We start from the raw sequence: 20,019 nt of genomic DNA, 5'->3' as shown, positions 1-20,019 counted from the left end.
GTTTGTCCCCCTGCCCTCGGGGAGAAGTCTGAGGAGCATTACAACCAGAACCTCACGGCTGAGGTCCAGCTTCTTCCCTGAGGCTGTTAGACTGATGAACACAATAACTGCTGTTTTACTCTTTTATTTATTTATTACTGTTTTATTTATTATTTCTCTCTTTGACTCTCTTTTTTTTATTTTTTATTTCACCGGCCCTCCAGTTCTTAATTTCGTTCAGTCATGTTGATGCTGGAATGACAATAAAGCACCTTGAACCTTGAACCTTGAACCTTGAACCTTGATAGTGGACCTCGAGGACCAGACTTGGGCACCCCGTCTCTAAACTAAATGTCCAAAATGTTGGATAGAGCAAGGTATTCTGGGAAATGAAGTGCTGTCTTATAATTATCCACACTGTTAAAGTTTGTATAATTATCTGTTTTGTTTTAATTTAAATAAATTTGTAGTAAAAAAAAAGCCTATTTACTATCTTAAAGTATTAGAGCCATAGAATCTGTATGTCATACTCTGTATGAGATTCATCCTGTACACATACGTAATAAATACTTCTTTCTTAAATGTACCTCAGTTATGTGTCATGAATTTATTTGAATTTAATTGCAGTTCCGCTTCTTGTTTTTATCTAAATTCAAATTTAAAATTCAAATTCAAATCCAAGAATAGAAATTCTAAATTCCATTTGGGATTTTGTACAAGCCTGGTTGTTTCCATCACATCTTCACCCACCACCTGGATGTGAAATGGAAACTCAAACATTTTCTACCATAAAACACCATGAGGGGATGTTTGAGATCAGGAACCACGATGAGTCTATATGATCCAGATCTGCCATCAAAGAATCAGATCGTATAGAAAGTGTCTCTGTGCTGTTTGATCAATAAGTTTCAGCTTCAACATCTTCAAGAATAACATTTAATTATCATTTCAGATAATTACAACAAAACTAGGCTGGCACAATAGCTCCACTTTTAAACATTAAATACTAAATAGAAACCCGATAAGAACGAGTAGAATACATGATGGTACTTTAAAAGCATTTCATACACACATGTAAACACAAGTTAAGTTAAATGCACAGCATTAAAAACAAGTTAAAGTAACATGAAACCATTTTAAATGATGTTAAACACAGACGTTAAGCTGAGTTTTAACATGTTTTTACTAAATTCTCTGTTTTTTTTACACTTCTCACTGTTGTGTAAAAGAGGTGGCGGTCCTGGTTTGGATTGTTCGGTAACGTCGGCCTGACCGCAGTTCAAGCGCACGGTGAGCAGATGAGTCCTCCAGGATCTTCCTCACCGTTCTGAGGCGGCGTGAGGTGAAGGTCTCATCCAGAGCAGTGTCTCTGTAAAGCCTGCTGATGTCTGCAGACGGAGGCCAGCAGATGTTCAGAGGGTCTTTGTGCTTCATGTGTGCAGCTGTGCTCTTCATCATGGCGGCGGGTTGAAACCCTGGTTTAGGGTCTGGGAGCAGGTTTGGTGCAGGAGTGTGTTCAGGGGACGGCGGTGCTGCTGAAGCTTCCTGGGATGTGTTGACGTCCACCATCAGGAGCTCTGTGGAAAGTGGAAATGAGAAGAAAGATGTAAATTCTCAGGATTTCTAAAAACAGAGTTTACAAACTTTTAACCAACATAATGTTGAATTTAACTTCAATACAACTTTATTTTAGTTTGGCATCTTTTTGGTTTAAACAGGAGTTTGTTTCCTCACCGTTTTATCCAGCTGGAGTCTGGTGGATGTCCACTCAGAGTCATAACCTAAAGTCCAAAAACAGCCATGAATATTTTCTACAGTGTCATAAAATGGTTTAAATAGACTTGATGGTGTTATCTTTAGCTCATGGTGACTTTGGACTTACTTCATGCTCTTTTCTTAACAGCTGCTGTCATCTGGCTGGGAGCTCTTCATCGCCATGGAAACCTTGGATGTACAACAGGAAGTTGGGTGTCTGTGGTCCACCTTGCTTGTCCTTCAGGCCGACGGCTGTGTGTCATCTCAGTCATGATCACCTCAGTGAAACGAAGAAGTCAAAGAAGAAAAAGTGTGTCAGTGACTCTGACAGTAAATGAACAACATTTCCAGCTAGCATACACACTTTCTCTACAGTTTAATCTGAGATTATTGTAGGACACTTTCAGGACAGAATGGCTAACTCACCTTTTTCACACATCGTGTGAATCCTGGTTCCACCTTCTGTCATGTGGACGGATGTAAAGGAGACAGACTGGAACCAGGATTCACACGTCGGTGGAACCATTTCTGGTCCTCTGGACTGGATCACATGGGTCACCAACTCAAGCTCTGTGGACGTCCACTCAGAATCATGACCTAAAGCAAAAAACAGCCATGAATATTTTCTACAGTGTCACAAAAATGGTTTAAATAAAGTTTGTAATGTTAAAACCAGAAGGCCTTACTTCACACGGTGTCTCTGTCCCTCTTTGGGTCTGGACTTCTCTCTTCTTCCAGCAAAGAGGCTCAACAAAGAGTCTTTTACTGGCCTTTTTGCACATTTTGTGTCCAGCAGTAACTCAGGTGGTAAAGCTGGTCCTCTGTTCATGTCTGGGTTGAGGAGGAATCAGGTCTAGATCATCAGGTCATGCCTCCTCAGCGTAGCATTGGGTCCTCTTCCTACTACACTCACGGTATCAGTAGATTTGACATTATAACATCAACAGGCCTGGTGCAAGGCTCAGGCTCTGACAACCCATACAGATGCGAGTTTTCAAAAGTTGATCCAGGGACCAGATGAAGGAAAGCCCTGCTGCAAGGCCTACCTGAGGCTCACCAGTCCTGTAAGACTCAAAAGGTTAAACATAGAAATATACATGTATACAAATGAAGAAATAATTATCTCCAGATGGAAAACAGTCCCATCTGGAGAAGCAACATTCAGCCCCTTCCTGTTGCTGAAGTTCATGACTGATGGTTTATGCAACTAAAGTTGTCCGATCTAAAGTTGTCAGATCCCGCAGCATGAAGGAGTTGACAAGTTTAGTCAGAGTTGCTGCCATCGTCCCACCTCGTTCTCTTCACAGTGAGGTCAATGACGTCACACCTGCTCTTCAAGCCAGAGGTTGAGGGAGTCGAGTCTGCAAAGGACTGCTCCTCTCCAGGGCTCTCCTCACAGCTCTCCCTCGGCCTCTTTGCAGAGGGCCGATCCCCGTCGCTGTCCTCCCTGCTCCTCTTTTGGGAGGAGCTAGGGACGGAAGCTGAGGAATCAGAGTCCTCTGCAAAGCTCTCCTGAAGATCCCAGAGGCCAAAAGGAGAGATCCTTCCTAAATAAGCCTCAAACTGTGGCCGGTCAGGAAGGTCTCCCTCTGGGGGTGCGATGAGCTGTTGAGGAGGATGAGGAGGAAACTCATGTGGAATATGGTCGTCATCTTCCTCAGAGTACATGCTGCTGTACCCAGAGTCCTCAGAAACACTTTCATTACTATCTGTCTACTCTGAACTATCAGTCACCTCATCATACTCCTCAACATCCGACTGCTCAGCATCAGACTGCTCAGCATCAGACTGCTCAGCATCAGACTGCTCAGCATCGGACTGCTCAGCATCAGATTCCTCACTAGTTGAGAATAGGGGGACACCATCAAGATCAGGAAAGTGAGCAATAGCAAAGGGGTCACCTGCATTTCCATCGACGATCACCAGCACAGGGACTCCGAGGAAGTCGTCTGTGAGGAAGAAAGTCCAGGTATGGAAGTTTCTCTCTCAAATTACAGGTTTTAAAGTCATACTTTTCTTTTACTAAAACATGAAATGCAAAACTACTTAATACTAGACTGACTTCTTAAAATCAACTGTTTACAACTACCTCATGTAATTATATAGTCACCCCAACTAGAATTTCATTAATGGAGACCCAACCACAACCAACCCACTACATCCATCAGTTAATCCCAACCAGTGGTGGCGAAAGCAGTTTTACTACATGATCCACGCAGTTACAAATACTTCTAGGGATAGAAAAGATGCTCCATTTAAGGAGAATGGCTCATTTTTCATCTTAAAGTTTACCGTGATTACGCTTTCGCCACAAAAACACTATTTTTTCTCCAAACAGGGTGTAAATCATATGAGAGACAGAAACAACATGAATTTGGAGCTTTAAACAAAGCGCATAAGCTTTGTAAACTCAGCTGATTGGTGGTTGGAGCTGACGTTCAGAACTTTAGGCTCCGTTCAAAACGTCACGTTCTGAATTTTAAACTTTTAAAAAATCCCATTGTTGCTATGGTGACCAAAAAATGTGTCTTCACTGCATTTTAACACACACTAAATAAAAAAAAAACACGAAAGACTGAACACAGTTCACGCTCTTTTTTCAAAACAACTGACTTCTTAAATAACATCCAGACAACACGATCAAAATTCCCGGGAAATACAATTTTTACCCGGGAAATCATTAATTTCCCGCGAATTTTAATATGCACAAAGCAAGCCTTCATTTATACACCCAAAACAAACTGTCATCAATTTGTTGTTTCTATAACACTAAAGAAAAATTTACCCCATCTTTAAATTTAACGGTTTAACATATTTTGGTTAATAAACAATTTTAAACAAACATGATTTACTTACCTTCCAGGAGGCGGTCCTCCCGGGAAGACGACATCCTTTCCCGCTTCGGTTCCTGTCACAGGTCCACCAACTACTGCCGGTTCCTCTGATCCACCAGCTATTCAAACGGTCCGCCGGTCTCTCTGATCCACCAGGTACGGGCGGTCCGCCGGTCTCTCTGATCCACCAGCTATTCAAACGGTCCGCCGGTCTCTCTGATCCACCAGGTACGGGCGGTCCGCCGGTCTCTCTGATCCACCAGGTACGCGCGGTCCGCCGGTCCTCTCTGATCCACCAGGTACGGGCGGTCCGCCGGTCTCTCTGATCCACCAGCTACAGGCGGTCCGCCGGTCTCTCTGATCCACCAGGTCTTCCAGCACGTCCGGCCTCTCTCTCTTGTCTCGCGCTGATATCAGGGTGCTCTTAAGTTCTCAGGTTTTGTCCACTCTCACCTCAAGTGAAAAGGGGCAATTAAAACTGCCCGCGCGCCTTTTATAGCAGCTGGAACGTTCCGTTTCCATGACGATCTGCTTTTAAATGATATTGATGAACGCTGCGTAAGTAGGCTGCTTGATAACAGCGCCACGAATGAACAAATAAATAACTAAATAAATAACAGCAATAACTATCCAGGAAACACAGCTCTGCACCTGAAGCGTGAAACACAGGTAGCAGCCAGCGCGTGCCCCACCATCTTCAGTCACACCTTGAAGGTGTTAAAACAAAGTTACATAATAATAATAATATAATATAATAATAATAATAATAATATATAATAATAATATTAATATAATATAATAATAATATAATAATATAATAATAATAATAACAATAATAATAATATAATAATAATAATAATATAATAATAACAATACTAACAATAATAATAATAATATAATAATAATAATAATAATAACAATAACAATACTAACAATAATAATAATAATATAATATAATAATATAACAATAATATATAATAATAATATTAATATAATATAATAATAATATAATAATATAATAATATAATAATAATAATAATATAATATAATAAATTAATAATAATGATAATAATAATAATAATAATAATATAATAATAATAATAATAATAATAATAATAATAATAATAATAATAATATAATATAATGATAATATAATAATAATAATGATAATATAATAATAATAATAATATAATATAATGATAATATAATGATAATATAATAATAATAATAATAATAATAATATAATAATATAATAATAATAATAATAATAATAATAATAATATAATATAATAATAATATAATAATATTAATAATAATAATAATGTAATAATAATAATAATATAATATAATGATAATATAATAATAATAATAATATAATATAATGATAATATAATAATAATAATAATAATAATAATAATAATAATATAATAATAATATAATAATGATAATAATAATGATAATAATAATAATGATAATAATAATAATGCAGAAACCACGAGCCATGAGAACATTTCCCTGTATGTGGGCAAACATATCTTAATGTTGTCTTTTCACTGCTTTTGGTTTGATGGTGTCGCTTAGGAAAGAAAATGGCAATGGGCCATCTTTTGTAAAATGCTCTGAAGACATGGGGTGTGTCCCAATTCAGGGTCTGCACACTTCGAAGTATGCAGACCCTGAATTGGGACACAGCTATAGTTTTGGTTACCATAGAAACAGTAGAATCACTCAAAGTAGCATTAGGAGCGAGACGTTTTCAGCGTACAGGCGTCGTGAACGTACAGATACGGAAGCCGATGGGCTCAAACCTCGGGTTGGCTAAGTGGTTATTATTATTTTTTCTTTTTAAAACTTTAAGCCCGACGGACCCGCCGGTGGGTCTAACATGGTCCGGACCACTATAATGACTGGTCCGGACCACTATAATGACTGGTCCAGACCGTGGTCCGAAACATGGTCCGGACCACTATAATGACTGGTCCAGACCGTGGTCCGAGCCATGGTCCAGACCACTATAATGACTGGTCCAGACTGTGGTCCGAAACATGGTCCGGACCACTATAATGACTGGTCCAGACCGTGGTCCGAGCCATGGTCCAGACCACTAAATTGACTGGTCCAGACCGTGGTCCGAAACATGGTCCGGACCACTATAATGACTGGTCCAGACCGTGGTTCGAACCATGGTCCAGACCACTATAATGACTGGTCCAGACTGTGGTCCGAAACATGGTCTGGACCACTATAATGACTGGTCCAGACCGTGGTCCGAAACATGGTCCGGACCACTATAATGACTGGTCCAGACCGTGGTCCGAGCCATGGTCCAGACCACTATAATGACTGGTCCAGACTGTGGTCCGAAACATGGTCCGGACCACTATAATGACTGGTCCAGACCGTGGTTCGAACCATGGTCCAGACCACTATAATGACTGGTCCGGACCACTATAATGACTGGTCCAGACCGTGGTCCGAAACATGGTCCGGACCACTATAATGACTGGTCCAGACCGTGGTCCGAAACATGGTCCGGACCACTATAATGACTGGTCCAGACCGTGGTCCGAACCATGGTCCGGACCACTATAATGACTGGTCCCTGCCAAGGTCATTACAAAACTAACGAAAAAACGAAAACTAACTGAAACTGTATCGTGTGTTTACAAAGCTAAAATTTTAGCAAAAATGTCCTTCGTTTTCGTTTTTTGTAAATTTATTTCATACATAAGCCCTCTGGGTTGATATGAAATCTATTTACTTTGCTGGATTTACGCCAGGTGTCTGCGTCGTACGACACCTGAAGCTCCGTGACGTCACGTGTCATCTGCGTGTCCGTGCGCCGGCTAGTGTGATGCTACGGAGAAAGTTAGGAGAAAGGGAGGAGAGACCATCGTTATGACCATGTCAAAGATAAAGTGCCTTGTAGAAGAAGCAGGTGGTAAAATATGTGGAAGGAAAAACCACAAATCTGAAAGTCCATTTGAAAAGCTGCACGAGAAGGTTAACCAGGAGCACCTGGACCAGGTAGCCTCTCTGCCCCCCTCCACGGAAAAAGAAGCTTCAGCCAGGCCGAGCAGCATGGGGAGGGAACGTGAGTCACACACACACTGTCAGTTACACACACACACACACACACAGAGTCTCGGACACGCACACACACGCAAACAGACTTACACACAGTCTCACACAAAATGTTGAAAAGCTGAATTTGAGAGGCTCAAATTTGGTTTTGTTTACAATGTTTACCCTGCTGGACAGCAGGTTATGTACGTTTAACATAGAAGGCAGTTTATCTGTACAACACATTTCATGTACAGGACAATTCAGAGTACTTTACATAAAACCAAAACATTACAGATATTAAGAAATAAAAAAAGACATCAACACATAATCACAATAAAATAATAAATTACATTAAAATGATAAAAAGCAAGTTAAAGAGTTAACGTGCAGATTTCATGCAGAGACATGAGAAAAGAAATGTTTTAACCTGGATTTAAAAATGTCTACATGTTTAGTCTGGACTCTGGTCTGGACTCTGGTCTGGACTAGCTGACCAGAGTCTTTGGATCTAAGAGCTCTGCTAGGTTTATATTCTCTGAACATAACAGCTGGATTCTGGACCTAAACCGTTCTGGGATGTAAACAAGCAGAAGGGTTTTAAAATCTATTCTGTGACTGGAAACCAGTATAAACTAGAAACCAGTATAAACTAGAAACCAGTATAAACTAGAAATTAATATAAACTAGAAACCAGTATAAACTAGAAACCAGTATAAACTAGAAATCAATATAAACTAGAAACCAGTATAAGCTAGAAACCAGTATAAACTAGAAACCAGTGTAACCAGTGTAAAGATGTTATAACTGGTGTGATGTGTTCAGATCTCTTAGTCCTGGTTAAAACTCCAGCAGCAGCATCTGGTTGAGCTGCAGATGTTTACTGGTCTTACTGGGAAGTCCTGTTAAAGACCAGTACAGTAATCCAGCCTACTGGAGATGGATCATGGAGGAGTTTCTACTGGTCTTACTGGGAGACTAAACTTTTAATTGTGAAAAGAAAAGAAAGCACATCATCATCCAGCTGAGATCCATCAGTACGTTAACCAGCTGCTGGTTCTGTGTTCTAACAAACACGTGTACTTTCAGTGTGTAAAATAAGATCATGTCCAGTAAAACATGTTCTGTTAATCAGCTGCAGTTATTTGTACTAAAGCTGCTGAACCTCTAGTTCAATTCTTTATGTACTTAATTATTAATAGTTTCAATGAACGAATTAAAGCTCTGGTCTAGAGTTTGTTGGGTTGTTGTTCATGATGAGTCAGATTGAGCTCCTTTAGACTCCTGGCTGCCAAGGACTGAACTGTCTGAATGGATTCATGTTATGTTGATGCGTGTTTTTAGTATGTTGTTATGTTGATGTGTGTTTTTAGTATGTTGTTATGTTGATGTGTTTGTAGTATGTTGTTATGTTGATGTGTGTTTTTAGTATGTTGTTATGTTGATGTGTGTTTTTAGTATGTTGGTTATGTTGATGCGTGTTTTTAGTATGTTGGTTATGTTGATGCATGTTTTTAGTGTGTTATTATGTTGATGCGTGTTTTTAGTATGTTGTTATGTTGATGTGTTTGTAGTATGTTGTTATGTTGATGTGTTTGTAGTATGTTGTTATGTTGATGTGTTTGTAGTATGTTGTTATGTTGATGTGTTTGTAGTATGTTATTATGTTGATGTGTTTTTAGTATGTTGTTATGTTGATGTGTTTGTAGTATGTTGTTATGTTGATGCGTGTTTTTAGTATGTTGTTATGTTGATGTGTGTTTTTAGTATGTTGTTATGTTGATGTGTTTGTAGTATGTTGTTATGTTGATGTGTGTTTTTAGTATGTTGTTATGTTGATGTGTGTTTTTAGTATGTTGGTTATGTTGATGCGTGTTTTTAGTATGTTGGTTATGTTGATGCATGTTTTTAGTGTGTTATTATGTTGATGCGTGTTTTTAGTATGTTGTTATGTTGATGTGTTTGTAGTATGTTGTTATGTTGATGTGTTTGTAGTATGTTGTTATGTTGATGTGTTTGTAGTATGTTGTTATGTTGATGTGTTTGTAGTATGTTATTATGTTGATGTGTTTTTAGTATGTTGTTATGTTGATGTGTTTGTAGTATGTTGTTATGTTGATGCGTGTTTTTAGTATGTTGGTTATGTTGATGGGTGTTTTTAGTATGTTGGTTATGTTGATGCATGTTTTTAGTATGTTATTATGTTGATGCGTGTTTTTAGTATGTTATTATGTTGATGTGTTTGTAGTATGTTGTTATGTTGATGTGTTTGTAGTATGTTGTTATGTTGATGTGTTTGTAGTATGTTGTTATGTTGATACGTGTTTTTAGTATGTTGGTTATGTTGATGCGTGTTTTTAGTATGTTGGTTATGTTGATGCGTGTTTTTAGTATGTTGTTATGTTGATGTGTTTGTAGTATGTTGTTATGTTGATGTGTTTGTAGTATGTTGTTATGTTGATGCGTGTTTTTAGTATGTTTGTTATGTTGATGCATGTTTTTAGTATGTTATTATGTTGATGCATGTTTTTAGTATGTTATTATGTTGATGTGTTTGTAGTATGTTGTTATGTTGATGTGTTTGTAGTATGTTGTTATGTTGATGTGTTTGTAGTATGTTATTATGTTGATGTGTTTTTAGTATGTTGTTATGTTGATGTGTTTGTAGTATGTTGTTATGTTGATACGTGTTTTTAGTATGTTGTTATGTTGATGCGTGTTTTTAGTATGTTGGTTATGTTGATGCATGTTTTTAGTATGTTATTATGTTGATGCGTGTTTTTAGTATGTTGTTATGTTGATGTGTTTGTAGTATGTTGTTATGTTGATGTGTTTTTAGTATGTTGTTATGTTGATGCATGTTTTTAGTATGTTATTATGTTGATGCATGTTTTTAGTATGTTATTATGTTGATGTGTTTGTAGTATGTTGTTATGTTGATGTGTTTGTAGTATGTTGTTATGTTGATGTGTTTGTAGTATGTTATTATGTTGATGTGTTTTTAGTATGTTGTTATGTTGATGTGTTTGTAGTATGTTGTTATGTTGATACGTGTTTTTAGTATGTTGTTATGTTGATGCGTGTTTTTAGTATGTTGGTTATGTTGATGCATGTTTTTAGTATGTTATTATGTTGATGCGTGTTTTTAGTATGTTGTTATGTTGATGTGTTTGTAGTATGTTGTTATGTTGATGTGTTTTTAGTATGTTGTTATGTTGATGTGTTTGTAGTATGTTGTTATGTTGATGCATGTTTTTAGTATGTTGGTTATGTTGATGCGTGTTTTTAGTATGTTGGTTATGTTGATGCATGTTTTTAGTATGTTATTATGTTGATGCGTGTTTTTAGTATGTTGTTATGTTGATGTGTTTGTAGTATGTTATTATGTTGATGTGTTTTTAGTATGTTGTTATGTTGATGTGTTTGTAGTATGTTGTTATGTTGATGCGTGTTTTTAGTATGTTGGTTATGTTGATGCGTGTTTTTAGTATGTTGGTTATGTTGATGCATGTTTTTAGTATGTTATTATGTTGATGCGTGTTTTTAGTATGTTGTTATGTTGATGTGTTTGTAGTATGTTGTTATGTTGATGTGTTTGTAGTATGTTGTTATGTTGATGTGTTTGTAGTATGTTATTATGTTGATGTGTTTGTAGTATGTTGTTATGTTGATGTGTTTGTAGTATGTTGTTATGTTGATGCGTGTTTTTAGTATGTTGGTTATGTTGATGCATGTTTTTAGTATGTTGGTTATGTTGATGCATGTTTTTAGTATGTTATTATGTTGATGCGTGTTTTTAGTATGTTGTTATGTTGATGTGTTTGTAGTATGTTGTTATGTTGATGTGTTTGTAGTATGTTGTTATGTTGATGCGTGTTTTTAGTATGTTGGTTATGTTGATGCGTGTTTTTAGTATGTTGGTTATGTTGATGCATGTTTTTAGTGTGTTATTATGTTGATGCGTGTTTTTAGTATGTTGTTATGTTGATGTGTTTGTAGTATGTTGTTATGTTGATGTGTTTGTAGTATGTTGTTATGTTGATGTGTTTGTAGTATGTTGTTATGTTGATGTGTTTGTAGTATGTTATTATGTTGATGTGTGTTTACAAACAATAACCCAAACGGCTCCGGTCTACCTCCACTCCTTAATCCAGAACTTCCTCTCCACAAGGTGGAGCCACATCAGTAGCTAGACTTGAACAGACTTTATCTGTCAGGTATAAATACTTGCTCGTAAACAAAGGAGCATCGTCGCCATTTTGCTGCAGTTACGCACGTGGGCGCGCCGGAAAGAGCGAATATCCAACAGCGTTCACTTGGGAATTTGGTAATATTATGTGCAACCAGAGATACTTCAACTTGAAGTTGCCGATAAACAAAAAATGTGAGAGTGCCGACAATTTTTGTTTCAGCTGATGAAAAATGAAGATGTTAACAAAAAATTAGGGCCTTCCTCGGTGGGGATCGTCCAGATACACAAAATCTTCCCTTGGCCCGCCTGGGCCTGAGCAACTTCAGTGTTTTTATTTATGTGGCCAACTTTTCTGTCACTTTTGTCATATGACTTAGTCTAGCAGCCTTTCACACAACACCAGTGTCCTATTTATGCCTCAAGCAAATATGCACAAAACTGAGTTGTTTAAGACGAGTGACCATCCAAAGAAGGGCTGAGGAAGACCAACATGCTCTGACAGTTTGGAAATGACCTCATAACCAACTCCAGACTGATGGGCAGCAACAGTTGCTGACGTGTTCTTTCCTGGAAATGGTAAAATGTATTTAATTTTTGTAAAATGTTGAGTTTAGTTAAATTCATAATTCCCGGTCTATGCCTGTTGGGGGCAGTGACGCGCCGACACAAAGCCAAGAAGAAGAACTAGCTGTTAGCATCCAGGCTATGAGGTTAGCTGGTTTGTTGAGTCCCTGCTGTGCGTTACGGCCACAGCTTGACCAAAACATTAACACCAACACCAAGGCGACACAACGCAGTGCGATTAATTAGTGCATTAATAATCAAGTGTCAGAGCCGTGCTGATTATTAGCCCCTTAGCTAACGCTGTTAGCGCCGTTAGCCTCGCTACCAGCAGCAGCACCAGCAGCTGCGGTAGCGGTCCACACAATTTCAACACGTAAACGGGTTTTAATAAGAGTCCAGATGGAAACAAACGCACCGAAAAGACGAGACAACAAGAAATCACTGCGGGTGAAAGTGATCAGTCTGGGAAACGCCGAGGTGGGAAAGGTACGTTATGTTCAGCTTGTTTTAGCCCGAAATCCTAGTGAAATCCGGCTGGTTTGTGTTGTGATGCTTCGGGCTTTATTAAGCATTTATTACTACCTCGTTTTTACATGACAGTTAACTGTGTATTTAAATGAACATATAATAAGTCATGCCAGTGTTTGTTAATAACCAAGGTGATCCTTGTGTTCATCGTTGGGACAGCTCTACGTACATATCCCTGATTGACACCAGACTCCGTTCAATAAACGACATTATTTGGTTTTTACCACAAGTTTCCTCAGAATCCAGCATCCATGAGTAGTTCTATGGAAGATTGTGATTTTTTTCTATAATTCGGCATAAGTCTTACATATGAAACAAAGTTATTTATATACATATATATATATGATAGAATCAACTGTTTAATCTGGGATTGAATCTGTGATATCAATGTTAAACAAACCACTGGACCATCTCAGACGGCCATTCAGATGTAATACTGTTTGTGACAAAAAAGATGGTGGGGGGTGCCTCCATATACTACAGTTTATCCCAGTCAAGCTACATTTATCGTTGTTTAATCCATCAAAAAAACATCTGTTATGTCCACAACAGTATAATTCTCCTCCGGGCCGACTGACTTTGGTTGAATCCTTTGAATAGTTCTTCATCTTTCTGAATAATGTTGGTTTTGCCCTCATTTTTAGTCAAGTTAAATAGGAATGTGTTAGTATTTGTACAGCCCAGAGTCAGAAATGGACTCCATCACGTCTGGACTCCGTCGTGTCTGGATCCATCATGTCTGAACAGCTTTTCATCCACAGAGCTGCATCATCAAGCGTTACTGCGAGAAGAGGTTCGTCCCAAAGTATTTGGCCACGATCGGCATCGACTACGGTGTCACCAAGTGAGTCCACACGCTGCTCACCGTGTGTGTGTGTAGATTGTTGTACACAGCAGTGATGTGTGTGTTTCTGTGTGTCAGAGTGCAGGTTCGAGACCGAGAAATCAAAGTGAACATCTTTGACATGGCAGGACATCCCTTCTTCTACGAGGTGAGTTCATTGTGGGTGGAGGAGGTGTGATGTGGGCATCCTGCCAGCAGGGGGAGCTGCTGCAGCTGGTTCTGACCCAGTCTGTGTCTCAGGTCCGTAACGAGTTCTACAAGGACAGCCAGGGCGTGCTGCTGGTGTACGACGTGGGCCTCAGGGAGAGCTTTGACGCTCTGGACAGCTGGCTGGGGGAGATGAAGCAGGAGATGGGCTCTCAGGCCAACATGGACAGCATCGTCTTCATCGTCTGCGCCAACAAGGTGCGACTCAGCCAATCACATCGCTGGAAACGTTACTCTGAAACACTCACACCTTCCTGACTCCAGATGAAACGATTCAGACGTTCATGACTTAAAAGCTGCAGTTCAGCCTGAATTTTCTCACATGACTGAGTCACAGCGTTAATTTTAACTTTATTTTCTTCGTTAAGGCTTATTTCTGGTGCTTCGTTTAAGTACGAGCGGAGTCCAGGACGGATGTATGTACGGAAATTTAATGGAAGTTCATTTGTCTGACACTCATGATTTATAAATCTGGACATTTTGTTTTCTTTTACATCGTCTGGTCTTCGCTTGTGTCATGATTGACTTGGCGTTTTTGCTGGATCGTGCTGGACTCCAGGCTAACTTCATGCCCTGGCTGCTCTGGTGTGTTTGGGCACAGCAGCAGAAACCAGCAGTGCACCCCAGTTTTCCCAGCAGGACACTCAGCAGCACATTTAATACTTTAGAGGGATTTCCTTTTTTATCATAACCCATATGAACTGATGGGTATTTAAATTATTTAAGCTGAAGATTTAAACTTTAGGATGGATCAGGAAGCCGTGGAAAATGCCCTCCTCCAGGTTAACCTGTAATCCTGTCCACGCTGACTTTCTACCGGCTGGCTCCACCATGAAAAACTTTTAATACTGTTTACATTTCTTCTGTTCTTTCTGGAATTAGTAGGTTTTGACTTGGAAACGTGGTGTAATAATAACTAAACTGGTCAGCGAGTAGAGGGTGACGACTGCTGTGTCCAGGTGGACCTGACGAAGAGGAGGGTGGTGGACGAAGGTGAGGGGCGTCTGTGGGCGGAGTCCAGAGGCTTCCATTACTTTGAGACGTCGGCCCAGAGCGGCGAGGGGATCAACGAGATGTTCCAGGTATTCCTGACACACAGACACACCTGGGCAGGTGTTCAGGGTTGAAGACGAAGCTCTGAGCCGTCTGGTCTTCTTCAGGCCTTCTTCTCCTCCATCACCGACATGTGTGAGAACGGCGGGAAGCGGCCGGTGTCCGAGGTCAGCGCGGGCTTCACCAAAGAGCAGGCCGACACCATCCGACGCATCCGCAACAGCAAAGACTCATGGGACATGTTGGGGGTGAAGCCCGGGGCCACACGGTGAGAAAAGCCCACCTGAGATCTGATTGGATCAGGCCCCGCCCACCGGTCAAATCTTACACGACCCGACTGGAGGATCAGCCATCTTTAAAGACGTTTCCAGAAAAATAGACTTAAAAACGTTTAATTCGACGTTCAACACGACTCGTTAATATTTACAGAAATTAGCTTTTTTATGTCCGAGGAAAAAATTAAACGGAAAATAAACTCGTCACTAACTTCACCCCTCCAGAGTTTCCATAAAGAAGCCTTAAAAAACCATGAAACATCCTTCCGGGCTGATGAAAGAAAAGTCTGGACATTTCTTTTAGTTTCTTTTCTGTTTTTAGATAAAAGAAAATAAACGTTAATTCGTAGTGGACGCCACGACTGGCTGCGCCTCAGCTAGCAAACTAGAACGAGCAAAACAGACACCCAGAAAATGTCTAAAGCAGGGGGGCCCAAGTCAGGCGTGTTGGAGAAGGGTTGCATCTAAAAGTTCCAGGATAGTATATCTGGAGGACCGGACCCTGGACCGGACCCGCACCCTGGTCCAAAACAAGTTCTCAGAACCTTCCAACCCCACGCGCACCGTTAGCAATGCTAACATCTCCACAGCTACTAATATAAAAAACCTTTTTAAACTTTTTCTGACTGAACCGATCTGCGATGTCATCGTTATTCTCCGTAAAGGTTGAGTAGCGCCGTGTTTTAACCGGACTTACACTACACGAGTTTTTGCCACAGTTTGTCTCTTAGTGATTTTTAGAGCATCAAGGCGTTCTTATTGGTTGATCCAGCTGCCGTAGAAAGCAGCTGTATGTACACGGGCTTTTTCCCACTGTGGTGTCATTTGATGCTTTATTCCTAAAATATGTACAAAAAAAGGTCATGAAACCACTGAAAAAAACAAAATCAGACATTTTTCTTTTCCATGAAACTGAAGTGAAAAAATAAAAATGATAAAAGTTTCTGTAAATTCTCCGTCGGAATGAGCGCGAGTTGTTTGTCTTCCTGTGATGGAGACACTTCACCATCGCTGGGCGCCCTGGAGAGCAGGCGGTGAAATTAACGCCCTCTTTGGCGCCCCCTCGTGTAACGGTAGCAGAAACACTGTACGCTAATGAAAACGTAGCTAAAAGCTAGTAATGTTATGCTAAAAACAAACCAGAAGCTAAGCTAAGTCGTTGTAAAAACCAGCAGCTAACTACGCTACAACTGCTAACTGATAAAACCTACAGTAAACCAACGGTGAAACTATCTAAAACACACTAGAGAGTAAAATTTTCTCTCTGATAATCACTGCTGCAACTCCACCGAACGACCCGCGACTTTTTGGCGCCACCGTATGTTTGTACCTCTTGTGTGCACCGCATGTAGCGCAGCGTAACGTGACGGCGTAATCGACTCGTAACGATGTTGCGTCATGAAAGACGGGAGTCTTGGCTATCAGCTCTAAAAATGACCGCTGTAGCTGTTATAGTTTTTATTTTAGGCCAGTTTAAACGGGATTATGCTAATATGGAAACTCTGCGTTAACCAGAGATTTCCTCAGATTCCCTGAATCTTTTCTGATGAAAAACCAAAGTTCTTTACAAACTTTTGCTGCGGAATAATAACTTTTAAGCTATTAATGACTATCTGACCCATCCTTGCTTAGAACGACTAAACTATGGACGCTCCTTTTATACCTAATCCTGGCACCCTCACTGGTCACCATTTGATCCACTGGTTGGAGATTCTGATAAATCCGACGTGTGACGGTGCGTCACATTCATTGTGTTGATGTGTCTAACTTTGGTTCCCGTTTCCAGGGAGGAGGTGAACAAGGCGTACAGGAAGCTGGCGGTCCTGCTGCACCCGGACAAATGCGTGGCGCCCGGCAGCGAAGACGCCTTCAAGGCGGTGGTGAACGCCCGCACCTCGCTGCTGAAAAACATTAAATAACACACACACTGGGACTGAGGACTCACACATGGTGTTTATTTATTTATTTATTTGTATGTTTACTGATGGTAGCGTGTTGTGTGCCATGTCGCTCGCCACCGTGCTGCATGCCAACCTTTCCATTGTGTACCTGGTAACTGGGGGGACTGGGTGGAGGAGGACGACGGCCACAGAACGAAGAAGAGTTCTGAAATTACAAAGACCAAATTTTTTACATCAAAACTCAGAAAAGTTCTATGAAATAATTCAAATCAAATTAAACATTTAATTAAAGTCTAACTTCAGAACTGAAATGTGATTGGTTGTTTTAAATTTATTATAAATACTTCAAATATTTTTTCTTTTGTACATGTCAGCACGTTTACATCCAAATTTAAAATCTGATTTTAATTTGCTGTTTTAGTTTGAGAAATTTATTAAATATAAATAATTTGGTTAATTTATGAAAAGCCAAAATTCAGATTTTCTTTTTTTTTTTTTATCGAAACTGCAGTTTATATATATATATATATATATATATATATAAATAAATCTTCCTAGGGAAAAAGTCCTAAAGATGATATAATATTTGATTAATTAAATTGTTCTTTGTTTATAAAGTTCAAAATAAGAATTTAAGGTTTGATTTTGTAAAATGATTTAATATATAATTATTAGTCTGATTTTCTGCTTCAGATTTTAGGAAATAAAGTTTTTTTTTATATTTAAAGATGTTTAGTGTAAATAAACTGTTGAAATACTTTTTTATTTGAGATGTTTGTTGAACAAAAATGTAACTGAGCACAAAAAATTTAGTTTAGAAGAAATTTCAGCGAAAAAATTTAACAAGTTCAGTTTTTCTGAAAAAAAATAAAATAAAATAAAAAAACAAATTTGGTTTAAATACACAGCTGAACATAATTAGTTACACAACCTCACCGGGATGTTTAAATGTAGATAAAACCAAATTACAATAATTTATTAGTCTCATCAACACATATTTTATTCCCAGTAGAAGATAAACAACATGTCAGATGAAACGGAGACTTTTCACCATGTGATGAAATATATGGGCTGATAGTGAATCTGATTCACAACACGACTGGAAAAAGTAGTTCCAGGGTGATGTTCGGCACGGTGTAAAAAGTAGTTCCAGGGTGGTGTTCGGCACGGTGTAAAAAGTAGTTCCAGGGTGGTGTTCGGCACGGTGTAAAAAGTAGTTCCAGGGTGATGTTCGGCACGGTGTAAAAAGTAGTTCCAGGGTGATGTTCAGCACGGTGTAAAAAGTAGTTCCAGGGTGATGTTCAGCACGGTGTAAAAAGTAGTTCCAGGGTGATGTTCAACACGGTGTAAAAAGTAGTTCCAGGGTGATGTTCGGCACGGTGTAAAAAGTAGTTCCAGGGTGATGTTCGGCACGGTGTAAAAAGTAGTTCCAGGGTGATGTTCGGCACGGTGTAAAAAGTAGTTCCAGGGTGGTGTTCGGCACGGTGTAAAAAGTAGTTCCAGGGTGACGTTCTGCACGGTGTAAAAAGTAGTTCCAGGGTGACGTTTGGCACGGTGTAAAAAGTAGTTCCAGGGTGACGTTCGGCACGGTGTAAAAAGTAGTTCCAGGGTGACGTTCGGCACGGTGTAAAAAGTAGTTCCAGGGTGGCGTTCGGCACGGTGTAAAAAGTAGTTCCAGGGTGACGTTCGGCACGGTGTAAAAAGTAGTTCCAGGGTGACGTTCGGCACGGTGTAAAAAGTAGTTCCAGGGTGGCGTTCGGCACGGTGTAAAAAGTAGTTCCAGGGTGGCGTTCGGCACGGTGTAAAAAGTAGTTCCAGGGTGACGTTCGGCACGGTGTAAAAAGTAGTTCCAGGGTGACGTTCGGCACGGTGTAAAAAGTAGTTCCAGGGTGACGTTCGGCACGGTGTAAAAAGTAGTTCCAGGGTGACGTTCGGCACGGTGTAAAAAGTAGTTCCAGGGTGACGTTCGGCACGGTGTAAAAAGTAGTTCCAGGGTGACGTTCGGCACGGTGTAAAAAGTAGTTCCAGGGTGACGTTCGGCACGGTGTAAAAAGTAGTTCCAGGGTGACGTTCGGCACGGTGTAAAAAGTAGTTCCAGGGTGACGTTCGGCACGGTGTAAAAAGTAGTTCCAGGGTGATGTTCAACACGGTGTAAAAAGTAGTTCCTGGGTGATGTTCAACACGGTGTAAAAAGTAGTTCCAGGGTGATGTTCGGCACGGTGTAAAAAGTAGTTCCAGGGTGATGTTCGGCACGGTGTAAAAAGTAGTTCCAGGGTGATGTTCGGCACGGTGTAAAAAGTAGTTCCAGGGTGATGTTCGGCACGGTGTAAAAAGTAGTTCCAGGGTGACGTTCGGCACGGTGTAAAAAGTAGTTCCAGGGTGACGTTCGGCACGGTGTAAAAAGTAGTTCCAGGGTGACGTTCGGCACGGTGTAAAAAGTAGTTCCAGGGTGGTGTTCGGCACGGTGTAAAAAGTAGTTCCAGGGTGGTGTTCGGCACGGTGTAAAAAGTAGTTCCAGGGTGGTGTTCGGCACGGTGTAAAAAGTAGTTCCAGGGTGGTGTTCGGCATGGTGTAAAAAGTAGTTCCAGGGTGACGTTCAGCATGGTGTAAAAAGTGGTTCCAGGGTGACGTTCAGCATGGTGTAAAAAGTAGTTCCAGGGTGACGTTCTGCACGGTGTAAAAAGTAGTTCCAGGGTGACGTTCTGCACGGTGTAAAAAGTAGTTCCAGGGTGACGTTCGGCACGGTGTAAAAAGTAGTTCCAGGGTGACGTTCGGCACGGTGTAAAAAGTAGTTCTAGGGTGACGTTCGGCACGGTGTAAAAAG

The 20,019-nt window shown here is 40.0% G+C and overlaps 2 protein-coding genes and 1 long non-coding RNA gene across 3 annotated transcripts in view; 1 reads left to right on the top strand and 2 right to left on the bottom strand.

The window, feature by feature from the left end:
- The window catches only part of LOC121635255 (NLR family CARD domain-containing protein 3-like), a 1,000,352-nt gene that overhangs the window by 286,971 nt on the left and 693,362 nt on the right, over window positions 1–20,019 (bottom strand). The window lies entirely within an intron of this gene.
- On the bottom strand, window positions 1,477–2,715 carry LOC121635334. Its single transcript, XR_006009404.1, has 5 exons — window positions 2,421–2,715; window positions 2,161–2,331; window positions 1,862–2,012; window positions 1,714–1,760; window positions 1,477–1,556 (listed from the first exon to the last, which is right to left on the bottom strand). It is a non-coding gene; the product is annotated as an uncharacterized LOC121635334 (long non-coding RNA).
- Window positions 12,487–17,678, top strand: dnajc27 (DnaJ (Hsp40) homolog, subfamily C, member 27). The gene is made up of 7 exons (XM_041978435.1): window positions 12,487–12,873; window positions 13,677–13,759; window positions 13,838–13,907; window positions 14,000–14,164; window positions 14,926–15,048; window positions 15,127–15,287; window positions 17,081–17,678. Exons 1-7 carry the CDS (start codon window positions 12,787–12,789, stop codon window positions 17,211–17,213), a joined length of 822 nt encoding a protein of 273 aa, XP_041834369.1. The 5' UTR covers window positions 12,487–12,786; the 3' UTR covers window positions 17,214–17,678.

Source organism: Melanotaenia boesemani, chromosome 24 (assembly GCF_017639745.1).
Source record: "Melanotaenia boesemani isolate fMelBoe1 chromosome 24, fMelBoe1.pri, whole genome shotgun sequence".
Taxonomy (NCBI): Eukaryota; Metazoa; Chordata; class Actinopteri; order Atheriniformes; family Melanotaeniidae; genus Melanotaenia; species Melanotaenia boesemani.
The sequence above is the reverse complement of the archived record's forward strand: the minus strand, read 5'-3'. Positions and strand labels throughout refer to the sequence as shown.